This window comes from Leptonychotes weddellii, chromosome 6 (assembly GCF_054177405.1).
Source record: "Leptonychotes weddellii isolate Sample4059 chromosome 6, ASM5417740v2, whole genome shotgun sequence".
Taxonomy (NCBI): Eukaryota; Metazoa; Chordata; class Mammalia; order Carnivora; family Phocidae; genus Leptonychotes; species Leptonychotes weddellii.
In genome coordinates, this window is record NC_138374.1 from 71,520,372 (window position 1) to 71,538,426 (window position 18,055).

At 37.6% G+C, this 18,055-nt stretch overlaps 1 protein-coding gene across 1 annotated transcript in view; it reads right to left on the reverse strand.

Moving 5' to 3' along the window:
• The window catches only part of A1CF (APOBEC1 complementation factor), a 79,793-nt gene that overhangs the window by 37,415 nt on the left and 24,323 nt on the right, over positions 1 to 18,055 (reverse strand). Inside the window, exons 2-4 of the mRNA XM_081824406.1 lie at positions 17,249 to 17,392; positions 1,874 to 2,008; positions 4 to 93 (exon numbers count right to left, since the gene is read on the reverse strand). Coding sequence (XP_081680532.1) covers positions 4 to 93; positions 1,874 to 2,008; positions 17,249 to 17,347 — 324 coding nt within the window. The 5' untranslated portion in view covers positions 17,348 to 17,392. The remainder of the gene's footprint in view (positions 1 to 3; positions 94 to 1,873; positions 2,009 to 17,248; positions 17,393 to 18,055) is intronic.

Sequence of the window (18,055 nt, forward strand, 5' to 3'; positions counted from 1 at the left end):
GGCTTCCTGTTTATTTGAGAAAGTTACAAATGCATACCCTCTATTGTTGCCATTAAAATCCATCATCATTCTCATTTCATAAATTTTACCAATCTACAAGTAAAAGAGAGAATTCACGTTTGTACATTTGTACTTCCAAATGAAAACACACACTATTTTCTGAAGTCTTATCTCTGCCATATTTGGCATTTGCATCCCATGTGGAATGGTTTGCATATTTTCATGCTGGGTTCAGATCTGTTATCTGACTCACGGCCAAAGTCAAGTTAAATAAAGAAAACGTATACAAGTGCATTTCAGCTTGACTTAACAGAATATGTTTTCGACAGAGCAAATGGCCTTTCATCACACAATTATCTGTGGATTTATCCATTGTCCTTGGGACCTGAGAATGCATTTGTCATCAGAAATACAATTTCACGATAGATTTGTCCTTGCCCTCTACCTTGGCCTCTCAAGTTTCCATAGTTTTATCTTTGCTTGGTCATTCTCTACCACTGACCCGGGACACTCTCCACTTGGAAACTTTCTAACTGATTTCTTATCTTTCTCCCACCATGACCTCAAGATACCCAGGGAAGATGTGTTTCAGAGGATGATCTGGGGATTCCTGTTGTTGTTTTGATCTGTAGGCTGAAGGTAGATGTTTGTTTTACACAATCGGCCCAAGGTTGGGAGCTCCACAGTAGGAGGGCACTCTATCCCTCTGACTATAGCTCTTTTGCTTTGCCTATATACTGTTCCTTCCTGCTATCCCAAATGTTTCCAGCAACCCAGACTCAGTAATTTATTCTTGCTGGCTGCTGTATGACCAGTGGCCCTAATAGATAGGACAGGCATGTGCAGGGAGAAGAGGTGTCATTAAATGTGTGCTTCTTGGTGGTTGATTACCCCTTGGCTCAGCCTCCCCCACCCCACCCACCCCACCTCACCCCACCTCACCCCACCCTATGGTATTCAGTGGTGGACACCTATCTATCCAGGGCTCATTAGGAAAGAGTTCAAGCATGTTTCCTCTGTTTCAGGTGTTTCCTGGGGCTCATTTTCAAGTTCAGTATATAAAATTCTTACAGAATTAAATCCTCATAATTTGTGCACATGCCAAGTGAAATTGTTTGTATAAAATTAGGAGCAGTTCTGAATCAGAGGCTGAGCTATACACATACACACAATTGATTTTGGCATTTAGGGAAAGAAATAGCAAGACTCTAGCTTTTCTAAATTTTCCAGGAATGTGGTTATTGAAGCACCACTTGGTAAAATATTGAAAATTTTAATTTTCTGTTCTCCCTGTAACTTTGGGTTTAGTAACAATATAAGATTTGGAATTAAAACTGAGGAAATGTGTTCCTTAATTATATAATGACTTTGAGAAACCCCATTCTTAATCTTGTTGATGCATTAGGGCAAGCAGATCAAACCTGTATAAGGAAATTTCATTCTGAATCAATATGTATAGGTATACATTTGAGCCATGACAAACCTACACATACTCTTTGAATGTGAAGTGGTACACTTTAGAAAACCATATTAAAATGTCAAGTTGGAGCAATATCTTACTTTGGAGAGGTCGTTGTAGTAGTAGTATAGACTGATGGCTATCTTGCTGCAAACTCAGGGCACCTGGGCAGATCGAGGATCAGAACTTGAAAATTACCAGCAGCGGTAGTTCAAGCCATCAGGAATAGGAAGAGCTACATCAAGGCCGTGACAATAAGGGGACAGCCACTAACAGGAAGGTTTTGAGTTTGTCCATGTTGAAGAATGGCAATTGGAAGAGAAGCCATCACTGACCAAGAAGAATGAGCACTAAACAAAGTGTGTAGTATTTTTAACCCTGAAAGCTAAGAAAAGATATTAAATTTGGACTCACTTTTTCACATAATGGTATAAGTTCATCCTCAAAAAGGTCTCGGGGAAGTTTTCCAATAAAAATTTCACAGCCTCTTTCTGGGGGTGCAGCATCCCAGCCCGGTGGAGGGCCGCCGTATTTTCTTTGTCCATTTTCCTGCAAATCCCGGGTGGATTGTATGAGGCAGAGAAGAAAACAATAAAACCTTTAGTTTGAGTTCCTCAGTTATTTTCAAAATCATAAAAGGAACCTATTTATCATTGACAAGTAATAGTGACCTGGTCAGAGGATAAAGTCGAGGTCTCCTTTATGTGGATTTGAATACCATGCTTTGTGCTTCAGCAACTTGCTTGTGATAAGTGTTGTGAAAACATGTGACATGCTGGACAAATTAATCATGATTATTGTCATTCAAACTCACCAATGCCTGATCATCACAGGATCTGACTGTACTTTGAATCCAGGGCTCTGCTGTAACATGGAGTCTCTATGGTGTGGCAGCAAGGGGTCGGAGTGGGGCTCGCCCGGCTCCATGACTCGATAGCTATGGGGCTTGGGGCAAATGACTTAGCTTCTTAGAGCCTCAGTATTATCACATATGAAGTGGGGATAATATCGGCTTTTTGATTAAAGGAGATAATACATCAAATACGCATGGCACTGTTCTAGGCATGTGATAATATAGTCAACAGTTACCAATTCTTTTCTTGCCTCCTTGGATTTGGGCTGCCTCATGTGCCCAGCAAGGCCACGTAAGCCCCTAAATAGAAACATTATGAAGATTAACATTTGAAGAAGTGGACTGGCTAATATTGGGGTAGCTAGTGGGGGACTTAAATCTGTCTTCAAAGCCGACAAGATGGTGAGAGGGGTTTACTGATATTTGATCTCCTTGTGGGGAGCAATACTGTTCTCAGTGCAAATAGAATATCAACCCTTGGTAAAACCAACCAGCGCTTGGTAAAAACCCTTGGCATTTTATGGGGAGGAGTAGTTCTGGTTCTTCTCTTTATTAGATATTAGATATTAAAGACACCGGTGCTATCTTTATTTTTTCTAGAGGTTAAAGACCTGAAAGCAACTTGAGGGGCCCCGAGTCGAGTAGGGGTCTGATCCATTGCTGCTGATCTGCAATAGCATATTTTCTGGGGAAGGGTACACTTACTTCCCACTTAGGTGTAGTCAGAGCTCTTGGTCATTAGACTTTACTGCGGTTTTTGAAGAAAAGTGAATATAAGGGACCAAATATCAGCATTCATTGCTAACTTCTACAAGTAATACTTTAAGAAGTTTTATACTACAAAATGATACATGTTGTTGGAAAAAACTGTAATGCAGAAGGTGAAAAACGTAGTAATGTATAAGATTAAGAGAAACATCTGCCAGTGCATCATTCTGCCCATATATCGAAGTAGTTCCTGTTAAATTTGTTTGTTTTTCCAAATATTTTTCTATGTGTGTTCTTAAAAGTCATATGCTAGTTGTTTAAAGACATTGTTTTATATGATAGTTTGTTTAAAATCAAACATAGAACAACTTCCAGTTTCACTGTTAAATCTTTATATAAACCAACTTGGGACTTTCTCAATTCTTTTGTAAGTATTAGCTCAAAGGTTTTTGGATCACAGTGTAAATTTTGTCTCCAGTTGTGATCACTTTTTTATTCCTAGTTTCTATAATATTGCTTTAAATTAAAAAAAAAGGTATCAGATGCGTGTTCTACCTTGCCTTGATTATTTTTTGCCCCCAACAACCAGGTGTTTATTTATTTTACTGAATATTTAAATATTTGCCTCAAGAGTTCTTGCATTTTTTCTTCCCCTATATTCTCGCATAATCACCTAGCAGCAGAACTTTTGTAGCACTGAGAAATGAAATGTTTTATATTTCTAGGGAAAAAAATGCCTTAAGAATTCAATGAGCTCTATCTCAATCAAGAATTTTCATAAAAATATGAAGTTGATATTTTCAGAGATATATTAAAAGTTCTGGCTACTTATCTTCTAACAAAAACCTATATGACACTTGCCATGTGCCAGACACTGTCATAAGGCTTCAACAGTGTCCGAGGTTAAGGACTACTGCTGTCTCCTTTTACAGAAAACCCTGAAGCCCAGAGAGATTATGTAATTTGCTGAGGTCACATGGTTGGGAAGAGGCAAAGTCAGGATTTGAACCCAGGCCATCTGGTTTCAGAGACCATCTGCTTAATCCCCACATTTTGCCTTGTTATATGGAAGTCTATAATCATTTATAACAGATCCATTCCTTTACATACTCACTTGTGAAAAAAATTATCATGCCCTTAAATTGCAAACACTCTGCTGCATTTAAAATCCTTTCCAATTATTTTATTACACAAATTTTGGAAGGACATATCTGATGTCTATTGCTTATAAGGAGACATATTTCAATTGCCAAACTAAAATCCACCTGCTTGGTCTGACGCTCACCATTTGGTTGATGATGATCCTTCTGAGACCATTTTGATCTATATTAAATGTCTAGAGGTCTATTCAATGGATTATTGGAATAAACGTAGTATAAACTTGGTAGTAGTTTTATTCTTTAGGTTGAAGAAACCGAACTTTCATCCCATAATACTAAAGTAGCTATTCCAGAATTTCTGATTTGACAGGCTTTGTCTGATAGTTTGAAAATAGGCAACTGACAGATTGACCTTTTAAATTTTTCTTTCTTGCTATAATTGCTAAAAATATCACCGAACTATTTTGTGCTCATCACGTGAATAGGAGGATTCATCTGCTTATGAGCCAAAATAATTGGGCAGTAAAGCTTATTAATCATCTTTCTACGGTTTCTATAAACACTTGACAAAAATTCCCCAAGGGTATTTTTTTGGGATCACAGAGTCTGGATGGTTCAGAGACACCACGAAATTCATGCATGGGGGAGATCTGCTCTACGAACCACCCACTGGGCTTGGAATGCACCAGCGGTGGCCGAACACGCCAATTTAAGACAGCGCTGGGCGGTAGTCATGGGATTAGAATAGCTGTCCATTACTCAGAAAGGACAGTTGGGAGCTGGATTGCTGGTATTTTTGGCACTGTTGTTATAGTTGAGGAGTTTAAAATAGATAAAGCCCAGTTATAATGGCTCTTTCCCCTCCTGGCTGATGTCCTTCTCGTGGGATGCATTCCCCCAGTAGTACAAATGTATTAATAGTTCAGAGAGAAAGAATATAGGTTTTTGTTTTTCATGAGAGAATGTTCATTAAATTCTGGGAACTTCTATTTTTCTAATCGAAGACTTGGAAACCATTTACTGTCTCTCGTAGCACATAAATAGATAGAAAACTTCAACTATGTAAATTAAAAATTGAAGACCTAATTCTAACTATAAATCCAGTGGGTGTAATTCACATACTGGATACTGAGCCCACCTAGTAACTCAGTTTATATATCAAGAGTATTTGGAAGTTTCTCTGTCACAGATATTTTAGCCCTTTCATTATGGAACCATAGAGTCTTTAAGAAATGATGTATACCATCTTCTTGATGATGAATAAAACCACCCAAACTTTCATAAGTGATTGTAAGCAATAAATCTTAGCTTGAGGTCAAAAGGATTGAGTTCATTTTGGCCATCTGGCATCTGACCTTTTTATACATCCAGGGAATCTGAGCCAAATTGCATTTTCCTACAGGGGTTAAAAAAGGCCAAATACTTGCTATTCCAGCTTCTTTTGCTGCTGGGATAGTCATGGTTATAATAAAGTAAAATTGAGTTCTGGTGCAGAAATCATAATGGTGCAGACTTCAATGTTGAACACCTCATGATACATTTTCTTATCATTCCAGATTTGCAATGTGGTTTCCTAAAACCTTCCTAAAAACCTTGAAAACCTCCCTGAAAGCTTACTCTTAAATCTAGTTTTCCAAATCAAAGTTTCCACAAAAAACATTCTTTTAATAAACTCCCTTTCTGCATAATCGGCCAGAATGGACTTCTGTTACTTACACGTAATAGTAACAACAGCAAAAAAACCCCACAACAGTTGACCCTAATTGAGTCAAAATTTGAATCCCAAGCCCACGCTTGTAATAATATTTTTCTTTGGTTTTTGTATTAACCCAATATGCTCATTTTACAAATAAGGAAACTGACACTGGAGATATTATGTGACTTGCTTAAAGTCACACTGATTTAATTTATTGCACAAAACACTAGAATGAAGGTCCTGTGATTCTCATTCTGGTGAATTTCATGGCATATATACTGTTCAAAGTCATGATGGCAATTTTTTCAGGCTTATGAGCCTCATAATTCTTCGTGTTGTGCTATGCCTATTTTCAGTTTCACCAAACATGGAGACCAGATGGTTGGTTTTCTCCTCTTAGTGAGCCCATTTATAAACTAGAAGGAGATTAATTAATAAATCCTCATGCAGTCTGTTTTTTTGTTTTTGTTTTTTTTTTTTTTTAAGTTTCCTGAGCAGTAATTTCCATTGCTTGAACGATTCTTTGGAAATCATCTGTAATCCTCTTTGTGGTTCTCTTTGGTCCTTTGTTTTTTCTTGCCAAGGGGGAGAAATTGTGTATATTCCCTTACTAAACTGCTTTCAGATGTTCTCCTGCCCATTTTCCAACTGGCTGTGTTTATATTTATTTCTGTTTGTGTTAGTGCTTGACAATCCACTCATGCTCGGTGGCATTTGTCACCTTCACAAGCATGGCAGTCACCAGGGCCATGCCCGGGACAATGGTCCCATGGCCAGACTCTTGGAGACTCTTCTCAACAGACTATGTCAGTGTATGGAGAACATGTTTCGGGACTGTGTCTTTTGAAGTTTGTGACTTAATACCGTATTTCCCCAGTTATTGATTTGTGAGATTGAATAAAGTTCTCTATTAGATAGTATTTCTATTCCCACCTATATACCATCTATATATCTCCTATGGCCTAGAGTTGAACATGTCACAGAGATCAGCATCCTCTTAGATGTGATTTTTGCCGTTGGTCTGCTTATGACCTTTTTGTCCCCTTAGGCCAACAGACAGTGCTATGGGGAATACTCATTTTGTTAATTCTATATAAAGATAATGATCTGTCTTGTGTATTATTTATTTGCCTTTACATCATAAGATCAGTGACCTCAGGTTGGCTTAATCTCTTTTAGGCTGAGAAATTTTAGAAAGCAGAGTTTATTTAACTTATATACTGTGGAACTTGACAATACCCTTATTAGCTATATTTTTTACAGTCCTTACCAAGCATATCCAATAGGCAGGTCAGGTATTATTTTTCTAATGATAAAGAACAATAATAATTGTGATGTAAAGGCTGAATAAACAGGATGTTAAAATTTATAGAACTGTGAGACTACATCTGGAAACCGGGAGGAAAAGCTAACACATGAACATAACAGGCAAATATAAATTTAGTTTTATCCTCCTATAGCTTGGTGTTTCTCAAAGTATAGGGTGTGAGACATTAGGTAGTTTAGAGGCCATTGGTTTATCTTAATAGTCATGCATTTTATTGTACATTAGAAAACATGTAATTACCGTATAAAACTTGTGGCTTTTCCATTTACATAAGTGAGCAAAATTTACTTTTAAAATTAACTTGAATAGAAATAGTTGATGTAATGAATTCTGATTAGAATTATTGGTGGCACGTGTTTATGGCAAAATCACAATGAAAAATGCACACAGCTTCTGGCTCTTGACAATTCTTTGTTTCACTCTCCATGGAGCCCTTCCATTTGATCTTTAAAAAAAAAAAGGTATGATACGGTTCTTCCACGAAAATGACTTTTAGCAAATTAGGAATCATGTTCTTGTTTCACTTTGGAAAGCTGACTACTGAAGCCCTATTGCCTAGCAAAATATTCCTAATATCATCTCGGGTTGTTCACTGTCTTTTAGAGGCAGAACTAATTTGTGTTATCAAAGGATGCATTTAATAATCTGTAATACTTGCCCTTTCCCCTAAAGGATTACGTGTGGCAAACTTTCGGAATTCAGTATCTCAATATTTGAAGTATTCAAAAGCAAACAGGCTTCTAAGCATAGCTTGTATTTTGTAAAGCTCTTTATAATACTAGTTTTTGGCCAATTCATGGGACTATTAAATTCAAGGGTATCCTTAAAATTCAAAATCAGAAAAACTTTTTGGAGTGTATCTGTTTTTTACAAAAGAGGACAAGTAAAATGCCAACTCGCTTCTAAGACCCTGTGTTCACCTTCTGCAAGGAAGTCCAGCTAATGAGGGACCGCACAGCATCTATTGGAGGGAGAATGGATTCGCTGTGCTCACGCTCACTTCTGGCTTCCAGCTCCGCGCATGTCTGTTGACTGCTGCAGTCTGAGGAGCCTCTCCATCCCCACCAAGACATAACTGGGTGAAAGCTTCGGTGATTCCTTTATCCACTGGGGGCTTTTACCTTTCAGAATGTGGGATTTATTCAAGCGGCCCAGCCCACTTTTTATTATAGATACAATTTGCCCTTTCGAATTGAGTAATATTATAGTAGATGAAGATCCAGTTAAATTATAGAAAGCCATCCACATACAGATAAAGACATTTGTCCACGTGCAATGAAGAACATTGGTTTGGGTGATTGCCCTCCTGTCCTGTCCTACCGAGTTCAACATGGGCCAAGAAGAATTCTGCCTAATGCACTTGTGTTTTGGCATGAGGAATTTTATACGGTAATTATTCTCCTTACCAAATCCCCCATGAATTTTCATTTCTGACGAGCTGAGGGATTTGGCAAGACGTTTAACCTTTCCTGACTAAATTCTTCGTTTATAAAGGGACAGGGCTGACTGGGTGATGACAAGGGGCTTGTGAGGGTGGGAGGATGCTGGTGAAAGGGAGGCTGCCCTTACCCCACAGCTGAAGGTGGGAAAATGTTCAGAGACTGTTTTGTGAGTCAAAACGACCCTTAAAGGGAATGTTGTAGGGATTTAAAAAATCATTGTGTCTCCAATTGCGTGTCTGTTTGATACCTATTCTATTACTAAATGACTTTCTTTGCATCAATTTCCTTTCTTAAAGAAACTTTTTTCTCTCAGTTTCTTAGAAGTGAATCATTCTTATAAGTGAAATATCAGGATCCTTTCTCGCAACTGAAGGTGATTATAAAAATAATTGCAAAGTGGGAAATCATGATCACCTTCTAGGTAGGCTTGTTTGCTAAAACCTCTGAGCCCGAGTCCTGTTCTCTGTGTTTAAGAAGGTGTTTAAGGGGAGGTGTTTAAGATGTATCTCCCACAGCTAACTTTTCTTATCAGAAAGTTTGAGAGAGAATCCAAAGTACAGTTGATCCTTGAACAACATGGATTTGAACTGCACAGGCCCACTTATGTGCTGATTTTTTACAGTAATGTAAATATATTTTCTCTTCCCTATGATTTTCTTAACATCTCTCTAGCTTTATTGTAAGAAGGCAGTATATAATAAAACATACTAAGTATGTGTTAATCAACTGTTTATGTTATCGGTAAGACTTCTGGTCAGCGGTAGGCGAATAGTGATTAAGTTTTGGGGGAGTCAGAAGTTAGGAGGCAGAGTTTTGACTGTGTGTGGGGGGAATAGCACCCCAACTCCCATATTGTTCAAGGGTCAGCTGTAGAATAATTCTTACTCTGAGATTCAAAGTCATTTAATGCTGTGTCAATGTGCCATTCAACATCGTCTCCCCTCTCTACCCTGCACCTCTGAAACAATGTTAAAAAAAACCCCACAACTACTGACATCCTATGCAAATTCATGATTGTATGGTATTGTAATCTCACTGTTTTTGTCCTTGCTTATGTTAGATAGCTATCTTTGAATCTCCTGATAAAGTTTTCGGTTCTGAAGATGAAGAGTCACTTATTTTTGGTTCCGTATTTTATAGTTATTTGGATAATACTACTTATTTTGATCAGTATTAAACAGGTAACAATTGAAGAAATGCTGAAGTTGCCCACAAGCAAAGTCCACAGTCCCAAAGAGCTGTTCATGTTTCCGCATATTTAAGTCATGAAATTCACACCTATTTTTAAATGGAAAACCCCACGTGCTTCTAGTTAAAGGGAAAACACTCTCAGGCATAGTTTGCAAAGATTTTGAACCTTCAGTTGAAGAGCTCATATATAACCAATTCTCTATTAGGCTATTTGAGGATAAATTCATGGCTGTTTGAAAACAGCTTCGGGAATCCATTTCCATTTCTTGGGATCCTGAAGTTCCCATCCGTCACCTGTCAGGCATACAGGCATACATTTTCCACAAAAAGATTCACAGAGCTGTTCCTTCATTTGGAGGCTTCCACCCCATGCTTTGGCATTTCTGGCTAGTAAAAGCAAAGCCTTCTTAGGAGTTTTAAAGCTGGTCTGTGGGTGGCTGGGGTGATAAGCTTAGGGAAACACGTGTCTGTGATGATCTACGGGCCCCATCCTGTTCTCAGGCTCAGTCTACCTATTTAAAGAATTAGTATTAACACACTTGGTGAATGACTTAAGTCCTTGGATAGCAGGGACATGAGCAGGTGGTACTAGGCAATGGAAGAGAAAGTAGGACCTGGGAGCTATATTTTACCATGAAGTCGAATTCCTATTTCTGTCCCTAGGATTTCTGTGTGGTGGTTGGAAAAGAATGTCAACGCCACAGTGTTCTTCCATCTGCTTCTCCCTGTGCTCATCTAGATGAAGCCGGTTGTAAACACGGGGATCCTAAGTTGCTTATTTTCTTTGCATTATTCATAAGAAAAAAATTGCAACTTAACTACCAAGTAAAATTAAGGAAGGACAAAACCAGAGAGATGAAGGGAGTTACTTTGGGGCACCTTTAGGAGAAGGATGGTGTCCTAATCCCATGTATGTGGCTCTGGCACCATCCTTTCTGCCTTCTGACTTGTACATCTTTGTTGAGGAGATGAGCAAATTAGAATGAAAATATGTGGTTGTACTGAAATCCCACATTAGAGAACATGCACAGTGAGCAAAGTTTGAAGGGTGGAAATGAAGCTACATTTTATTCCTAGTTTGAGGGAACCGTTCCCAGGAACCCAGCCTCATGGTTGATTAATAGAGGAAGGGAAAGAGGGAGCCCACTTATTTCTCTTCTTTATCTGGTGCAATCTTACTGGATCTTTGGAATTAAGACACACTAATGTCTTTGCTGTTCAAAAGTGCTGTGGCCCCCTCTGCCACGGATGCTGTTTTGTCCCTGGCTCCTTGCATGGTTCTTTTTTGGGCTCACCCTCCAAGTTCCAGCTGCAGTGTCCTCTTGCTTGAAGAGGGTCCCCTGTTATGCTCTGTCACACCACCCAGTTTATGATACTCATGGCACTTACCACGATCTGCAATTTTTTGGTTTCTTTACTTGATTATTTTCTGCCTCCCCTTGAGGATAACCTTCATGAAGGCAGGAAACCTGGCCCTCTTTGTGGAGTCAATGAATGAATGAGTGAATAAGGCTAAGGCGGGAGCTGGCTGGGGTGGGTAAGACAAAGAGGGTATGCCCGCTTCTCTTAAGGAAGTTTAAACACTCATTTATGCTATGGGGAATTTTCTTTAAAAACTGTGGATTCGCTTCTCACACAAAGTACCAGAGTAAGCATTAGAGTTGAGGTCAGCAAACTTTTTCTGGGAAGGGCCAGGTGGTTGATATTTTTGGCTTGTTAAAAGATGACAACTTAAAAATCTAAAATCTAAAATCACAACAAAAACAGGCGGTAGACAAAGTTGAGTCTCGGCTCATTTGGTTGACCTCTGGCTCATGTCTCTACTGAACTGTAGAATTCTGGGGCTTGTTTTCTGACTGCAAAATTAAAGGGTTGGACGATATCAATATTAAGCAAATTTCAAACATTACAAAGATTTGAAAGACCAGCCTAATGAACCCAGGGACCTATCCTGTACATTTAATAATGGTTATTATTATTATAATATAAATATTTATAATTATAATATAATATATATAATATAATATATAAATATAATATAAATAAATATAAATATAAATAATATATAATATATTATTAAAGAAAACCTTTAATAATGAGGTTTTCTCCATGAAAATTTCCCAATTTGTTGACGCTGACTGAATGCTGCTTAGAACATTTTTCCACTTCATGAGATTTTTTTTTTTCCCCTTATCATAAAAATAGTCCATACTCATTATAGAAATTTTGGAAGAAAAGAGCATCAAGCTCTCTTTATCTAGAGTAAGAAAAACTTACTCTAATCAGAGATCACATTTTATTATTTTCCAGTATTTTTACTGTGTGTAAAGAATTTCTCAGAATATTATTTGGAAGCTATATATAGCTTTGCACCCTCATTTTTAGGTCAACAACCATGTTTGGATGTCTCTCCATGTCTTTCTTTGAAATCCTAATTCTACATGACTATATAATTGGGAAATGGAAGGGTGACCATATTTTTTTGTGACCAGTAATATTTTATTGGACATTTAGGGTAGATCTATTTTTTGACATTATCAATTCCAGGATGATGAACATCCTTATATCTGAATATTTGTCCCCACTCATTAGGTCAGGGTATGGTCCATTTGATAGCTCCGTACAGAAAGGAGGCACCCACAGCTGTATTGCTCACTCAATGGGTCTTATGTTACCATTTTTAATTTTGGATAAACTCACTTTCATCGCAACTACTTTATATGCATTTTAAGGCAGACGCTACATCTTTTACTTCTATAATCCCAAGGCCTTCCATAACACACTGTGTTCAATAAGAGGGACTAAGGAAACAAAACACAAAAACAAAAAATCCTTTATGCATACTAAAGACAACCACTGGATTAAGAAAGCATTGGGACTGTCATAATTTATAAAAATTTGTGTCCTAATGATTTTTAGAAAATAGATTCAGGGTAATTGGACAACAGTGCTAATACACACCGTATTTTGAATTATTTAAAAATAATATTTAAGTATGGAAAATACATAAATATAAGTATTTTAAAATATATGATAAAGTAGCCTACTTTTAAAAATATTTGGACTACTCGAGGGTGATCTTTATTAAATATATTTTTAGTTTTAATTTTACTAGAATTAAAATTGATGTAAACTAATCACACATTGGGTGGGAAATTGGCTGAAAATGCTCATCTATGAAAATGTATTTTTCTGGCATTAAGGAGAAAATTCCAGATGGAAGGATCATCATAGGTCAGAGTTTATGACTCACATCATTAAAGAATTCTTGAAGAAAGGGTCAGCAGGATCTGATTTTTTTTTCTTTGACTCTCAAAAATATACTTGTTTTAGGAAATCTGGCAAGTTCAGTTAAGAATGAAAAAAGGGGAGAAGCACCACACATAATTCCATTGTCTGGAGGCAAAGACTGTTGACAAAGTAACAACATTGCAGCATACTTCCTTCCAAAATATTTCTATGTGGTGTTAACGCAAGTGTGAAGTTGAAAGTCAATAAATTTTTATCAATATTTATTGAATGTCTACTAAATGCGGGGTATGGCATTAACTTTCCTTTATTCTCCAAGGTATTTTGATGAAATTTCCAGGTATCAATATCGAAAGATGTACTTTGTGATCTCTTTTTTTTACAATAATTCAAAGGCTCACAGGCACAAAGTGTTGCATCAGTTGGGATATAAAAGACTGGCTCACGTTATTAAGTAACCTGCAAAATTCTATTTTTGACAGCTGTATTTGTCCTGCTAGTGATAACAGAGCACAAATTAGTCACCCTCTGGTTTTTGAGTTCTCCTTTTGCAAGTATTCAACGTTCAACCTCGGAGGCTGCAAAGATCCAACAAAAGAAATCCTTCAAAACCTAATTTAGCAAATACCATCAAATTTTAAATGGTCTTTTTATGGGTATGCTCCCAGAATTGTATTAAGCTGTTTCTTTATCTTAATTTTTGGTACAGAGATTTTTAAAAAAGGAAACCCGATGTTGCCCTCTTTTTGAAGGCTGAAGTGTGGAGAAGACTGAAGAGTCTCCCCTAAGTCTCAAAGCGCTGAGGCTGTGCCTCCAACATGCTGTTCTCCTTTTCCAGCCAGTTAATCTGGGCTGCTGACCAGTGACTAGATTGTGCAGATCCCAGGATTGCAACATCATGACTAGCAGAGTGGGAGCAGGACCTAGCCAGTATTCTGGAAATTAAGACCAAGAGTGGTTAAGGACATGCTGAAGGTCATACCACTTGTATGTGGCAAGGAGTGTATTAAACCACAGGTCTCCCATTTGAAGTCTTGGGTGACTTCCTATACTTTGCAGCCAAAATCAGGAGGGATTTTCCAATTCATTCAAAATGATTGAACCAAGTCATCTATGTATTTAGACCTTAATTAGAGGCTTTAGATCTGGAGAGCTGGGTTTTAGAATTCTAGGTTTTACATTACGGAAGAATTTCTGACCCAATTAGTTGTTCTGCTAACAAATAAATAGTACTACTCAAAGTGAATCATGTTACAAAATTTAGGCTCAACAAAATAGTTTTGCATGCCCTATCATGCTAATCTCTAAAACTGCAGTCATAAAGATAATATTATAACAGCTCTTAGTTCTGTAAATCTTGCCAGAAATTCTGACCAATAGCAGTGGAATTATAGCTTATAAATCATGGGCAAGGTACCTAACCTTCTTGTGCCTTGTTTTTCTTACCTGGAAACTGGAGATGATCATAGTGTTGTTGTAAGGATTAAACGAATGTACTTATACAAAGCAGCTAGAATGGAAGTGCCCACTAAATGTTTACTATTATTTAGTTGCTATTAACTTGAGATTTCATTATTGACATTTTCTGCATGTAATTGAATATGTAAGTTCAAAGTAATATGCTGATAGGCCATATATTTTTAGTTATTTTATTGGGAAAGATTTTTAATTATAAAAGTAAAATAGCCCTATTGATTTCTCTTCCTTTATACTGCAAATGTTCTTAAATCCTAGCATTAGGTTTGTAAAATTATCTCCATCACTATTTGAGTCTCTGAAAAATATTCTATCTGTAAACTTTTTACATAGCTGTAATAATATGTTACAATTTTCTGTCCTGCAGAATTTTTTAAAATGATTACTTAATGATCGAATGCTATTTAATTTGCAACAGGATTTTAAGATGGATGGAACTCTTTTTGGCCTCTGGCTTGGATATGAAATCAAGTCACTGGACCACCAAGCAGGATGAGGAGGTAGCAAGAAGCTGCTATAATTGTTTTACATTCTTGACAGAACAGCTCCTTCCCGCTCCCCATCCCTGAGTTTAGGAAAGCAGTAAGGGAGTCTGAGAGGGGGTTTTGGAGTCCATTCAGAGATATTTGGAGACCACTGCTGGTGAGTTGTGGATTCTAATCTCCCCAAGTGAAAGGAATTGTGAGGTGCATCTCAATTTATCTGAGGCAGGGGAAATAAGGAAACCACTCAGAGAGCTTGATATGCATCCTCTGTGTTTGGGAACACACTAGGCTGGTGGGTCTAACTCATTCCTGAAATACCTAATGGTGAGAGCAGTGGGTTCTCCTGCTTTGATGTTGGTGAGAAGGAGAGGTGGTTGCTTTGTGGCAACCGTCCCTCCAGGTTTTACTGGTCAGAGAATGTGTGAGTACTTTCGGGGGACTAGAGTTTGGCCACATGGAGGAATCAGGGGTTATCTTCCCTCTTCCCCAGGAGGGCTGCTTAGAGTGTCCAAAAGAGCTCTGCAGAAGGAGTCAGAGGCCCAGGAGAGTGGTGCTAGAGGAGAGCGAAGCCAGGTGAGAGATGCCTAACAATGGAATTAAGGACTTCTCTGATGATCCTGCCTACCTGCTGAGCCCAGAGAGCCCAGTGCTGACATACTGGGTCAAGCACACTCTGCCCCCTCTCCTTTGCTTTGATCCCTTCCTTCTGCCTCAGCTCTGAGTCAGAACGCATAGTTAGCAGACTGGCATGGGAAATTATGCTTCTGAAAGCATAAAAGAACATAGAAATCACCATCTAACTGACATACTTGGGAAAGGAAATAGCTATAACTTTGAAGTTTTTATTACAGTGCACTAGACATATTATTATTTAGTGGAAGATTTTTTTATTACCTAAAAGTTACCAAAAAAGCCATCATACTTGCCCTGAATTTCATTTGGGGGGAAAGGAAGAACTAGTGTTTTGAAAAATATTGAATAATTTACATTGTTTTGTGGCTAATTCTCATAAAGTTCTGCTTGTTGAATGTAATGATTAGATATTCATAGTTTACTTAATAATTTTCTTTTATACACTTAGGTTTGTGATATTGAGGTATTAAAAATAATGCCATGCTAGACAGGTTTATATGTATTCCTATCATTATATTTTGGACCATTAGAGATTTATTTCCAGAAGGCAAACATCCTTATGTATAAATATTAATAAATTGCTTTTCAAAAGGGTTTAAGTGCTTTCTACTACCACTGTTTGCATGAGTGTTTCAGATACAAAGAAGGTTAAAAGAAAAAAAGTTTAAGTATTTTTGGTAACATTTCTAACATAACTAAATGTAGTACCCTTTGTAACAATATGACAAAGGAATATGTAATAAAAGGATGCTATATGTTTTATTGTTATCCAGATGAAATTTGTATTTGTAATAGCATATGGGTTTGGTTAAGTTTGAAAAGTATGTGGGTGAAAGACTACAGCTGGGAATTAAAATACTTTGTCTTACTGTAAAAAGGGCAGCATTATTTCTTCAAGTAGGATCATTAATATGCCTAGTACTAGCTTTCTTTTCTATGTGTCCTAACCTCTCTAAAGGAGGCTTTCATAGAAACAGCAATAATATATAGATAATTCTTAACCAACATCTATGAATAGTCAGTTTTAGGACTTTTTCTTTTTCCTTTTTAAAAATGCTGAACATGGAGAGAAATTATTACAGATCCTAAACTTGGCTGGGTAGGTATTATGAGAAAACATCATGGAATAGCTACGGTGACCAAAGGGTCAGTCCTGGGATCCCACATCCAGAAGTCTTCCTGCATCTGAAGTAGAAAATCTCTCTGGAAACTAAGGCTAGTTCAGGGACAGTTTGTTCTCTGCTGATTCTTGAAACACTAGCATGGTTCTACTTCATAGAAAGCTTTGGGTAGTAAATTCCAATTGCCTTTTCATGTACCAAAGTGGTTTTTTTAAAGCTACGATAGTCTCTATGACCGTGAACGAGGATTCTGCTTTCAAATGACCAGTAAGGTGAAGCTGATAACCCCAGGTAGAAAGAACATCCTCTGCAGGGTCACCTACAACACTGAAATGATGTGACTTCTCCCCCATCCCCGTTCCCCGCCACCCCTCCCCCCCCCGGGGAAGAACATTCATCAAGAGTTACACAGCTGACCTTTCACATTTTGCATCTTAGGACCACGAATATTCCCACCATTCAGTGAATTCAGTGCTGGATCTCAGCAGATGTCACAAGAAGTTCCTACCTGGACCAAGCTATATCCTGTGCGCTGGACCAGTGCTCGGAGAGCTGCTTCCTTCTGGGTGCCGCTCAATCCATCCCCGGATTTGTGATTTGATTCCATTGAGAGTGATTATCAGCAAAAAATCAGGTTAATTAGGGTTGCTCACTGAAACCAAATTTAAGATAAATTAAGTAAATTACTGTTGCCAAACTTGTCCTTCTCATGAAGGGCATCTTTAGGAAACATTCTCTATAAATAAGTCATTAAGGTTAGAGCAACGAACAGCCACACACAAACACGGCTGGTGAAATGTCCTCATTAAAAAAGAGTTTTTTTGAAAAAGGTTCCATTTTAGTTGGAATTTAGAAGTCACAAATGAATAATACCCCTTCTCCAATTAGAACACAGATCAGTAAATCTCAATCCAATTATTTTAGAATGTCACCAAATGCTCAAAACAAATTAGCTCATGTCAATTAAAAATATGCAGAATGGTCCTTGCAGATGTGGGAAGAGAACGTGGTTCCAAACCAACTAGGATAAAGTATTAAGATCCTGAGAGATTGAGCTTTATCTGTCTACTCAATGTGTTACCTAAAATACTTATCTACTTAATCTCCAAAGAGAAATTTCTAGAATAGGGTGTGCTTGTGTTAGCTATATAGGAGTCATCATGCAAACTAGTCTGTGTAATAAAGGTGTCATGTGGGTTTTAACAAAACAACAGATTTTTTTTTTTAAAGTGGACCTGGATCATCTATCCCTTAGACCACTCAGGAGAGGACAGGAAGGCCTTTGCAAAAAAATGTAAGAAATTCTAAAAGTTTA